Source organism: Haliotis rufescens, unplaced genomic scaffold, assembly GCF_023055435.1.
Source record: "Haliotis rufescens isolate VD_foot unplaced genomic scaffold, xgHalRufe1.0.p SCAF_11, whole genome shotgun sequence".
Classification (NCBI taxonomy): Eukaryota; Metazoa; Mollusca; class Gastropoda; order Lepetellida; family Haliotidae; genus Haliotis; species Haliotis rufescens.
The window spans coordinates 43,060,822-43,074,400 of record NW_025963791.1 but is presented as its reverse complement, the minus strand read 5'-3'; the positions used below and the strand labels follow the sequence as shown (position 1 = coordinate 43,074,400).

General features: G+C 41.5%; 1 protein-coding gene across 1 annotated transcript in view; it reads left to right on the top strand.

Moving 5' to 3' along the window:
* Window positions 1-13,579, top strand: part of LOC124121087 — a 175,968-nt gene that overhangs the window by 28,950 nt on the left and 133,439 nt on the right. The window contains exons 16-19 of the mRNA XM_048392794.1: window positions 4,675-4,854; window positions 10,496-10,618; window positions 11,041-11,232; window positions 11,717-11,896. Of these exons, the coding sequence (XP_048248751.1) occupies window positions 4,675-4,854; window positions 10,496-10,618; window positions 11,041-11,232; window positions 11,717-11,896 (675 nt within the window). The remainder of the gene's footprint in view (window positions 1-4,674; window positions 4,855-10,495; window positions 10,619-11,040; window positions 11,233-11,716; window positions 11,897-13,579) is intronic.

Below are 13,579 nucleotides of genomic sequence, written 5' to 3'. Positions count from 1 at the left end.
GGGACCAAATATGCGTTTGTCTACCCTGACTCAGTCATTTCAGTAATTCCCGCCACAACGTTGACGGGTCCTGTCAAAAACTTTTATGAGTGTAAACACCCAACTTGGACCAAGAAAACTTGGTCAAGACAAACAGAGTGGCCTCGATCTTCCTCAGTCACTGCTAAAAGCGCGCACCACAGAGGTAGCGTCAGGGTATCTTTTTAAGGTGATTGAATCTTACCTTTATTTGTCGCATGTAATAAAGCCTTAACTTGAGTCGCTAACAGTTTGATCTGACCATAAATTCATGTGTGTCGTCATCGAAAAAATACCAAACCCGACGTGACCAATTGATCATATCTACATTAATTTTTGACTCACTCCTGATTCTACCTTTCTGCTGATTCATTACCTCATCGCCGTTAATGTGGAACCAATCCAGTAATAAATTTAAAATGTCCGGAAACACTCCGATGAAAATGTGAAATGTCATTTCTCTATTAATTCCTTTCTTACTGAAAGTTCTCTGTCACGAACTTTATATATGATGCAACTACATCATTACAGCTATCAACGGTTCGAATTCTTACAATTTTGTCACCATTTTCTAATGTTTTTAGATGCATTTTAACCTTATAACACACCTGTGACAGTTTAACAAAGAATGATAACAAATGTAGATTTAACATGCAACTGCCATAAGGGATTATATTCAAGTTCAAAAGAATAATATTGCGGTAGCCAGATTTACTACAAGAAGAAAGCCTGCTTGAGGAATTGTAGGATCTACGAGGTACTAGTAGGTTGGTATGCTGCAGCATCACGCTCTGTTCTCGTTGTATCACATTAACTTCAGATTTTAGGCTTGTGATGAATTATTTTCGACTTCTAAAACTTCACCTATTTTAAGGCTTCTCGTACTCATGCGAGTCTAAATTGTTTAATACGGACAAAGATTATACTCTTAGTATTTGTTAACCTTTTTCGGTCGCTTTGAGGGGGCCGACAAGATCCATGCCAATCTGTAAGAATGGACCGTCTTTCTCTTTGATGGGATACAATGGCAGTTTATCTTTTTTTAGGGAAGCAAGTCGCTGACAGTGGTGACATCTCGAAATAAACAGCTCAGTATCCTTATAGGCGCCTTTCCAGTTATAACGCTGCATGAGTTTGTGCCATCTGTGAACAGAATACAATATGACTTACCACCCGTTAATAAAACGGTATCATTTTAGTTTGAAATCTGTTACGGGTATGGGCATGCATTTTTAATTAGAAAAATTAAGCTTAACTTCGTGGCAAAATTAACTTGCCACAACTTCTTCACAAATTATTGATTTAAAGGTTCAGCTTGATTTTGTCTCGATATTTCTGTTTTACTCTATTGTCACATAAGAAAATATCCCAATGTTAATTTGAATTTTCTGCCCCGCTTTAATGTTATAATGGAAATTCTAAAACTAAATTCTCGAATGATTTCGTTAAAACGTTCGTCCGAGTTGATATTTTCATGCGCTACGGTGAAGTGGTCAAGCAAATCAGGCCCCAGAAGAATGAAAAAATCTTAGCTCAGCTCAATTTTTTAATGAAACCTATTTACTTCACAATGAGAAAAGGCATATTTTAGAGGTTTCCTTTTCGGAAACTATGTCAGACTTAAAATGTTTCCTAAACTACAACATCTGAAATTGAATGAAACCTTTACGAAAAGAGTAACTACCGTGGGAAAATGTGGCATTTAGCAAAGATTTGTCGTTTCATTTTCTCAGGACCAGGTAATCAATCTGAGATTCGACACCACTTTTTGAAATCATGGTAGAATCTACGATAAAGTGCAGTTTTCAATGACCTCACATTAGACTAATGCTGTTCAAATTGCCTTACTCGTAGACAGGCGTAACATAGATAACTGCTTTGTTTCAATGACGTCAGAATAGCCTGACGTCATAACGATGTCCAAATTGCCTCCCGCGTCAGAGACAGTTCAATTTGGCCCTCATTGAGATGAATCAGTTCACAGTAATGTTCTCGTCAAATTCGAATAAAAGCTCTGCACATCTGAGAAGAGAAATAAAGTATGCTCTTCCCCTCTTGTAGTGTAATAATGAGGATTTTTACCACTATTACACGTCAAAGTACTTGGTCGCAGGGCAAAAGTTTACTTTATTACACTACATAGAGGGAACGTCATAATATATTTATCAATGATTGTTATTAATGACAAGTTTGGACATAGCGTTTACATACAGTGTTCATTTTGTGTAATAACACGAATATAGCGTAGATTTAAAAGAACCTATACTATACACGTTGTTCTCCGTTTTCAGACAGCCCTTTCTGGCTGGAAATCATCTAAATACAACAAATATGACATAGAAAACAGTTAAACACAAACAGTTAAAATAGGTTGGAACTTTTATACTTGAAAAAGAAATATAGTTTGTAGTATGGTTTGATAATAAAAATGTAAAAATCATGTTAATGAAATCGAATTGTTCCAAAAATAGTTTCACGTCGCACTCAGCTATATTTCGGTTTATACACAGCGACTGCCAGATTTGAATGACCAGTTACATAAATAACGGACACGATTGGATTTCCAAATAATGACTTTTGATGTTTCTGACAAAAGGATAAATGAAAATATGGAAGCTGCGAAGATCTCATGATATTTATAGGTGTCACGCAAAAGCATGTGAACTAAACATGGTAATAATAGCAGATACAAGAAACGGAGAGACTCGTGGTTCTTTGAATTTGAAGACAAGGCTACACATAGCTTTAAATTATTTATCGGCACAGTTACTCGGTGTTTACACAGATATTAACAAGGCTATATAAAAAAGAACAATATTTCTCGGCATCGGCGCATCATTTCAAACCTTGCGCATTAGTCATTTTAAATCACTATTTAAAAATGTGTTTTCATTTTCCCGCATCATTTAGGTTGGCTACATTATCCGTAAATCGAAGCCCAGGTGTATTTTTCTGAAGATATAAAGCGAAATTTGTTCTTGGTGACCAAATTTAACATGTCTTCCCTCCTACCTCCTCCCTCACTTTAAAAAAATGCCCGATAAATTTTTTATTTGTTTTTGCACCCTAATATTCTGAAAATTTGATTTGAGAAAACAAATACATGTACACAGTACTGACAAAGATAATTATTTAGTTTTATTTAGTTAATTCGTTTTAAATAAGACTTTGACTTTATTTACCGATGTATGACCTCCTGGTCTTTCAAGTCATTGACGGTATACCGATAGTGACCAGTTATTTGTGTTGAATGACGGTCTTATGTATCAGCGCGTCCATCATTTATGTACTGGATAAAGGTTATGATATTTAAAACCCGCATCCCGAGGGATTTTCCGAGGGAAGGGGTTTTAAATATTATTACAACCCAGAGGGAAGTGTTTTATATTACTTATAAACCGATTTTGACCCTTAAAACAACATTTATCAACATTTTTTATGTTTCGAACATACTTTCCATTAACCTTAGGGCGTTAAATATCTGCTGCTGGCGTACGGATCTTGAAAAGGACATTCTAAAAAGCAGTGCGGCTTATCAACACCTCTGTAGTCTTGTCGTACTCTCACTGGGCTACAGATATGAAGGTTGCGAGTTCGATCCTCGGGAATACAAAGAAATCAATTGTCATTTGATTTTACATTTCATTACATGTTACAATCTGAACGGAACTCATATTAATAAAATACCCAGGATATTATATAAAATCCCTGAGATATTATAAAGAGGTTATAACGCGAGTGTGTTTTGGGATGGTTAATATCCTGCATTATGAATAAACATTGTATTTAGCGAGCCTTGGCGAGCTAAATACATAGTGTTTATTCATAATATGGGAATTGCGAGTTTTCCTGGAATGCGCGCATTAACATTTATTACGTCACAGGGTAAGTGATGTGTCAGTCGGACAGTGAAAGTAGCCAATATAGTTCCAACTGAAATCTGTTTTTTATCCAGTGGCGAAGCAACATATACGCAAAACAACAATTATTTTTAATTGGCTTTCGCGGCAATCCATCGTTCTGTCCGCTAGAGTAACTGCACTTAGTCAAAGGGAAGCAACTCTAACCCTAGTCTATGAGACGTCACGGTCAGACGTTGTTGACAGTCGGTCTGTCCTGTCATAACGTTAAGAAGTGTAGTCAGATGTACACACAGCGACAAAACGAAACAAGGTAACAATTCAAACATATTTCGGCCAAATCCAACTATTTTAATTTGTGGCTAAGGTTTCAAGCCGCAGAGGTCTACAAACACATATATGGCTACTGATCCCGCTTGGCTAGGCCTCGTGCCCTCGCAAAATTGTTTCGAAATTTATATCTCCAAAGTTGCCAAAACTAATAAAATGCCTTAGCTACGTCACAGTTAGACACGGATTTTCAGTATATTAGACTGTTCTTTTTTTATAATGATAGCAATTATCTCTGTAGTTTATCCAGATTCCCGTTGGTTAATTCTGACTCGATCGCCGAATGACAAGGGTGAAGCCATGTTTGTTTATAAACAGTGAAAGTAGTCCCTACTTGACCTTTGATATTTGCATCTCTATCCGCATATGACCCCAACGGATATCGTTTTTATCCGTTGGCTTTATCCTGCCGAGAAACCTACCCATTATATGATAAATCAATGTATATTTTATATCTGTTTGTCAGGGATAAAATGTCCTCTCCCACAAGTCCCAATGGCCTCGCTGAGCGTTGACAAGCCAGCAGATTTTGAGGACGAGATGACCTTGACGTGTTCCACTGGCTACTGGGCCTCCACAACAAACACAAGCACCGCCCTTCTTACCTGTAACGCGAACGGCGCAATTGATGACGTCACATGTGTGGGTATGTATCGAGGATACCATTACATTGTGAAAGTGTTACTGATGAAAACGACACAAAACATATTTGTGTTCACCCGTATAGTACTTACATGTGTATGCAAATATTCCAAAATGCACACAGGCACACACTCTTGAACGTATTGAAACAACATGCAAACCCACTGGATCAAAATCAGGGCACCAATGTTCGATAAGAAGTTGGATGTTCCCCTGAACAGAACTGTAAGGGAACTCTAGTCCTAAACCACTGTTACTATTGTTGAACTTACAGCATGTCATATATCACGTGTACAGAGATGTTGGTAGGACCAGCCTCCTATAAACAGGTGTTGGAGAGATCACTTGATATAGCAAGGGCGAACCTGGAGACAAGCTTTGAAGTGTTAGCAATAGCAGGGTGGGTAACTGTATAAGTATGGGGATTCCTCCGATTTGTTATTATTTTATTATGTGTGTGTGTGTGTGTGTGTGTGTGTGTGTGTGTGTGTGTGTGTGTGTGTGTGTGTGTTGCGAACGTATTGCCAGTCACTGGTTTGTTGTAGAACTACTCCTCTCTGCCGTGTTCAGTAAAGTCTGAAGCGCACAGAATGTGATAAAGCGGCACTTATCGACGCCATTCTAGTACTGTGTGGCGTGAACGTGTTCATCTCTGTACCACTCAACTGAAGCACCTAATCAAGCAATACACAGTATCTTTGCTTACACCATTATGCAGCTTTGTAGCTCAAACGGTAATTGCACACGCTGAGAGTAGGTATTCCAGCTCAAACGGTAATTGCACACGCTGAGAGTAGGTATTCGAGCTCAAACGGTAATTGCACCCGCTGAGAGTAGGTATTCCAGCTCAAACGGTAATTGTACACGCTGAGAGTAGGTATTCCAGCTCAAACGGTAATTGCACACGCTGAGAGTAGGTATTCCAGCTCAAACGGTAATTGCACACGCTGCAGAGAGTAGGTATTCCAGCTCAAACGGTAATTGCACACGCTGCAGAGAGTAGGTATTCCAGCTCAAACGGTAATTGCACACGCTGCAGAGAGTAGGTATTCCAGCTCAAACGGTAATTGCACACGCTGAGAGTAGGTATTCCAGCTCAAACGGTAATTGCACCCGCTGAGAGTAGGTATTCCAGCTCAAACGGTAATTGCACACGCTGAGAGTAGGTATTCCAGCTCAAACGGTAATTGCACACGCTGAGAGTAGGTATCCCATCTCAAACGGTAACTGTACACGCTGAGAGTAGGTATTCCAGCTCAAACAGTAATTGCACACGCTGAGAGTAGGTATTCCAGCTCAAACGGTAATTGCACCCGCTGAGAGTAGGTATTCCAGCTCAAACGGTAATTGCACACGCTGAGAGTAGGTATTCCAGCTCAAACGGTAATTGCACACGCTGAGAGTAGGTATCCCATCTCAAACGGTAACTGTACACGCTGAGAGTAGGTATTCCAGCTCAAACAGTAATTGCACACGCTGAGAGTAGGTATTCCAGCTCAAACGGTAATTGCACACGCTGCAGAGAGTAGGTATTCCAGCTCAAACAGTAATTGCACACGCTGAGAGTAGGTATTCCAGCTCAAACGGTAATTGCACACGCTGAGAGTAGGTATTCCAGCTCAAACAGTAATTGTACACGCTGAGAGTAGGTATTCCAGCTCAAACGGTAATTGCACAAGCTGAGAGTAGGTATTCCAGCTCAAACGGTAATTGCACACGCTGAGAGTAGGTATTCCCACCCAAGCCGTAATTACACACACTTTGAGCTAAAGAGCTTCGATTATAAGTCACTTCAATGTCAGAACATAATCGCCCGTGTCTGTTTCCTGCAAGGTTCGTTAACCCAAAGACTGGTTCGCTCCCATTACCACACATGATCAGGATCTACGTCATGATTTGTTTGACGTGTACACAGTGCTCTACAGGATGATGATGTGGATGTTTGTTGTTTAACGCCGCACTCAGCAATATTCCAGCTTTATGACGGCGGTCTGTAAGTAATCGAGTCTGGACCAGACAATCCAGTGGTTGACATCATGAAAATCGATCCAAGCAATTTGGATACGACGACATGCATCAACCAAGTCAGCCAGCCTGACCACTCGATCCCGTTAGTAGCCTCTTACGACAAGCATAGTAGCCTTTTACGACAAGCATGGGTTGCTGAAGACCTATTCTACCGCAGGACAGGATCTTGCATTTAGGCATGCAGGCCCTCCTGCTGAATGGGTATAAAAATCCACATCAACGGCTGTTTATACAGTCCTTATTACGGCAGTAGAGGCGCTGACAGAATGCCAAGACTGAATGCAGCTCAACGGAACAACGCCATTGGGAAATTACAAGCTGGAGCAACTCAGCAAGAAGTGGCCAGGCACTTTGGCGTATCCAGACAGACAATCTCCGCACTGTGGACCCGATACAACAACACCAACAGAGTTGACGATAGACCAAGGTCAGGAAGACCAAGGGTGAGAACCCAAGCACAAGATCTATACATCCGGCTGCGACACCTCCGAGACCGCACTACCACAGCCACGTCTACCACCACACAGAACCCTGGGGTACGCAAAATATCAGATCAAACGGTACGCAACAGACTGAGGGAGGCTGGACTTTTTGCACTAAGACCTGTTCGACGTCATGTATTGACCCTACGTCATCTGGCGGACCGTCTGCTTTGGTGCAAACAGAGGGTTAGATGGGCACGTGCAAGGTTGAAAAATGTACTGTTTACTGACGAGTCCCGTTTCCTACTCACACGTGCTGATGGGCGCGCACATGTCTACAGACGTCGAGGTGAACGTTACGCCCCCAACTGTGTGCAGCAGGTTGTCCCATTTGGCGGCGGGAGTGTCATGGTATGGGCCGGAATTCATCACGGTGGTAGGACGCCTCTCGTGCATGTGGCAGGTGCATTGACAGGTGTGCGCTACAGAGACTTGATCCTACAGCCTTACGTTCTTCCTCACGTCAACGTTCATGTCGGACAGTTCCAGCAGGAGAACGCTCGACCGCATATTCTTCGTGTTTGTCAGGACTTCTTACAGCACAGCAACATCCAGACATTGCCTTGGCCAGCCCGGTCAGCAGATTTGTCCCCGATTGAGCATCTGTGGGACGAGTTGGATCGACGCGTTCGCAGAAGGAATCCACCGCCCAGAACGCTTCCGGCGCGTCTTGATGCACTTCAGCATGAATGGCAGCACATCCAACAGCGAGTTATTGACAACTTGATTGCATCTATGGGTCGTCGGTGTCAAGCGGTGATTGATGCACTTGGTGGGCACAACCGATACTGATACTGACCGATTCTGTGCCCCTGTGCCATTAACTGTATCGTGTACGTGTGTCTGTCTAGGTGACACGATTAATGTTTTGAACATTGTACATGTGTACATTGATCTTCAAACAGTGTTTCAATCATGGTTTCTGTGTCCTATTTTGAACCAATCGCATTATATTACATTTTGAAAGTCAGTGTCAAGTTTCTTTTTTTGAAGAGTATATATATATATATATATATAAATATATACACACATATACAATACATATAAACATATATCTCACTGTACATAGTATCCACTGCACTCGGCATTTTGTCTCAAAATGTGTGAACATATGTTTCCTTACTTGTTCACTACTTGTACACACCTTCGTAGCTCCAATGAAATATGTTTAATAATAACGCTAACATGTATATTTGCTACTTACAACTTCACCCCAAGTAACACTGCATGAGTTGCAAAGTTGCCATGTAAATATCTGGGTAATTTTTGTTTTGTTTCTTAAGTTTAACATTACCTGTTAATAAAAAGCAGATGACAATAAAACCGATCGCTTAAACGCATCACGGCAGCGGCCATGGTAACCCGATGCACGTGAATTCCGTGCAAATTGAAATGCACATGCGTTCCCCATTTCGTGCCCTATAAAAATCCACCCAGATCGGATAACATTCATTCGTTATTGAATTGCTACCACATCAGCTAAGAAATCAGCTACTCCAAGCCCTTGGACGATTGCAGGCTGGACAAACCGCCCGGCAAGTAGCCAATGCATTTCAAGTCCCTGTAAGGACCATATACAGGCTCCAGCAACGGTACCAGACCACCAACACTGCAGATGACCGACCACGTAGTTGAAGACCAAGGGTCACCACCCGACGTCAGCATCGTCAGATTGTGACACAGCATCTTCAAGATCGCTTTGTTACTGCTGCGGAAACTGCCCGACAGACCATGGGAACACACCAGCGATATATTAGTGCGGACACCGTGCGTCGACGATTGACGAGCAGACACCTCCACTGTCACAGGCCACACCGAGGACCCATTCTGACACCACGTAATCGCAGGGACCGTCTTAAGTGGGCAACACAGCACCACCATTGGCACCACCAGCAGTGGAGAGTCGTTACTGTATTTCAACAGCAGATGGCAGAGAGAGAGAGAGTCTGGCGACGCCGTGGGAAACATTATTCGGATGCGTGTGTTGTTGAGAGAGAATGGTGGAGTGATCCGAGCATCATGGTCCGGGGTGGAATTGGTCTTGCGCAGGGGGCCGGCCCTGTGGTCTTCCAGAACTTGGTCCAGGGAGAGGCAATGGTGTCACCGCATCTCGGTACATTGATCAAGTCTTGAGATTACATGCCATACCTCATTTGGCACGTCGCCGCAACCACGAGTTTCAGCATGATAACGGCCGTGCCCACACTGCGAGAGCAACAAGAGACTTCCTCCAGCAGAATGGCATCAGAACCATGCAGTGGCCTGCCCTCAGTCCCGATTTATATCCCATTGAGCACCCGTGGGACGAGATTCAAAGACGGCTGAATGCCGTCCGGCCAAGGCCGACGACTGCACCTGAACTGCGTCAGGCGTTCCTCAGAGTGTGTGCTCAAGTGCCTTTGGCCTTCATCAACCGTCTCATCCATTCCATGTAACGTTAACGCTTTGGTAAAAAGAACTATAATGACAAATCAAGAAACATGATCTGTCACTGTCTGGCACTGCACTGCTAATCTTTCCTAATTACAGAGCTCAACGAGCTTGACAGTAGATATGAAATTTGACAAGCAGGCCATGCATATTTAATCCAGTTAGTTTTGAATGTGAAATCTGCCTGGACATTATTCCAATTGCATGGTGCAGTAGCTGGTCATCCAGAGAGTGGCAGACTCATTTCAAGACATGCGCAAAGACTCATGTTCTCTTAAATTTACAGAACGTATGCAAGTGTTGTCAGTTCTCAGCTCTGCAAAGAAGACTCCAAGTCTTGATGATGAGTTAAGAGCACCACTCATCCCTCACCAGAGTATATCAGTACCTTCGGACAAAGATTGATACATTTACTTTCTTCCTTATTGCGGAGCAGCATACAATGTGATAAAACTGTGTTTAATCATTGGAACCTTCATCAAGCATATGCATTCATAAAGCATACTGCAACAAGACACCTAGGAATTCTGGAACAAGAACGCAGTGAAAATGTATATACACACATTTGCGGAAACACATAACATTTTCGTCTCTTATATTCCTATACATGTTTTCATGTGATGTCATTTTTTATTCAAAGATAATATTCATATTCATTGCCTTTTTCGAAACAACATAATTTCATGTGTGACCTGTTCACTTCAGATGCAAATGAGTGTACTGGTTCTTCTTGTGATTCCTCCTCCCAGAGGTGTGAGAACACTGTCGGCTCCTACAGGTGTGTGTGCAGGCAGGGCTACAGGCCTGGGGACAGAATACCATGTGAAGGTTCGTGCACATTTAGGAATGTACATATTTTAGTTACTCCACTGAAAACTTTTTAGCACATAACTATTTGTGTGTTCATTTTTCTAGTTTTCTATGTCCTTAACCGAATGTGTTACCATTAACTACAAGTCATAACATGTGACGTGTGTTGGAAGGTGTCCTAGTGTCCATAGTCCTACAGATCAAATGTCCTAGTGCTGCTAAAACAATACAAGTACGAGCCTGGGAGCCCAAGTCCTATCTGTGTGGCCCTGCTATACTATGTACACCATGTCGCAGTCGTTGAGTACCATTATCAACGTCAACACTGACACAGTGTTACATTATCATCATTTAGCCCTTATCGTATTAGCCATTAGTAGTTAGGTAGTGGTCTTTAATAACACATGTAACAGTGTCTTCCTCCCCATCGTACTTGTCAGATATCAACGAGTGCAGTGACGGTAACGGCGGCTGCCAACACAACTGTCAGAACACTCCCTCGGGATCCTACACCTGTACCTGCAACCCCGGATTCAAACTGTTTCAAAATGGAACCAACTTGGTGTACATCGTGGAGGGCGAGACAGGCCTCAGGCGACAAGACGTGTACCGTGTTGGCCACTCCTGTGTCCGTAAGTAGCTTCTCTGGCTGTCCACGCAACGCTCGATCGTGATTGGAGGAATCACAATATGGGAGCAATGGAAGATTCACACGATTTATTAATGCATCTGATGGTCATGCATCGATAGAGAGTTAGTTCAATACTTTTCAGCAATGGTGTCCTGTGTTAACAAAAAATATTGCTTGACGTTATATAGTATTGCTGAAGAATATACAGTATTGCTTGACGTTATAAAGTATTGCTTGAAGTTATGAAGTTTCTGGACGTTTCTGGATTTTTACTTTTCAATGTGTTGGATCTAATACCCAATGTCATTGAAAAAGTGATATTAAGAAAATGTTAATAGTTTATGTATAGCAATATGATAAAATTAATTCCATTAATTCACTCGAAATGTCTGCTGATCACCATATTTCAGAAAACATGTACAAGTGATATCAGCAATGGCGTCATACACACTCCCTTTTATATATCCACATCATCCGTGTTTTAGGGAACACATGCCCTCGACCAAGTAATATCAGCAATGGCGTCATACACACTTTGAAGCAGACCTTCTTCTACGAGGATGAGATCATGTACAGCTGCAAGCTGGGCTTCTCCTTGGGTGGCAATGAGAAGAGGACATGTCAAGCATCTGGCAACTGGTCTGGATCTGATCCTACTTGCAGTGGTGAGTAGTTGGTATAGCTGTCTCTGCACCAAAATAGTCAGCTAAAATACTGACATAGAAACCCTGATGATTGACTAAAATATATCTGTATAGGGTAGAAGTGTTTTAATGTGTGCGAACATTTTGAAATAGAACTGCTGATGATAGTCTAAAATATTACTGTTTATGGTAGTTTATTGTACAGGTAAGTTCATTCTCATCCTTAATTGTGTAGATTGATGCTCATGATGTCAATCACTGGATTAAATTATCCAGACACGATTATTTACAAACCGCCGTCATATACCTGGAATATTGCTGAATGCGGCGTTAAACAACAAACAACCAACCATCTAAACTTACAGCTCATCATCATGACCATCAATATCATCAGCATCTTTATTCAGCATGGGTGTAGGCCATCGGCCCATACAGCATCAGTTACAATGCAGCAACTAGCAGTCTTTGTGTGTCATATGGACACTTTTGTATCTTAATTGCATTGCATAGAATATAAACATTGCCAAATGTCTAACAATATCAATGTTATCAACAGACATTACTACATTATATTTAACGCGGGATGAAAATAGTATTTTTTAGGAAGATACATTTGACGCAGATCTGAATAAGGCTCACAAACAAGCAAAAAGTGCTAATCATTTTCTATATATCCAAAATTTAAAGAGAGTATATAAAGAAGATTTAAACTGTGACAAGGACAATGGTTTTAGTACCACCTGTTAGTGAGGCATGTCAGTCTTGTTCATTTATTCATTTCAATCGAATCATTAACTCTGTTATAAAAGGCTGTATCTGCTGATTTTCCAAAATTTCACCAAAACCTATCCCAAACAACAATTGTTTTGAGTTTTAAAACCAAATTATTTTTACCTTGAGCCATGTCCAACAGCATCATGTTAAAACATTTTGGGGGCAAACGTAATTATATCCTACATAAAATAAAACGAAACGTGATTACCCGATTCTCCTCAGTCCTCAGTTTACCGATCCAACACAGTGATGCACAGTCTTGTAAAATATTGGACAAAATTCAGATTCCAGATTTAAAGTTTATTACTTCTGCGCACGTCAGTGTGCCTGTACACGCCAACCTATGCATCGATGTATTTGGTGAAGTCTTCAAAACAAAAGAGTTACTCCTTGTGCAATGAGGAAAACACAGACATAAAAAATAGTATAAATCTGAGTCATCCAAACAAAGCACAATATTAATATATTCTTCAAACAAAAAAACGCAATGCGGAGATTTTTGGCCATAAAAGCAACCTTAGCGGACCAGAGGTGCAAAATGAAGAGGTTTAATGTGTGATAGTGTCAGTGACAAATTGCCCGGATCAAAATGATCGCAAGGACATGCAAACCATTTGTAGGGGATCGCGCACGATTCGGAAAAAAACCGCACGCAGTGCATTAACAAAAGGTCTTGGAGCTGAACGTACTGAGAGTGCAGCAACACTATGAACGGTATTAAAGTGCAGGTTTTTTTATTTTCTGGCATCTACGTCAATCGAACAGTTTCAACAGTTCAACAGCATGCCAAGATTAACAGAAGTGCAAAGAAACCACGTCATAGGCCGCTTGCAGGCAGGGGAATCCAGATCAGCTGTAGCCATGGTTTTCAATGTAGCGCCCAGCACCATCACAAGGCTATGGGACGACCAAGAGTAACCACCCCCGCCC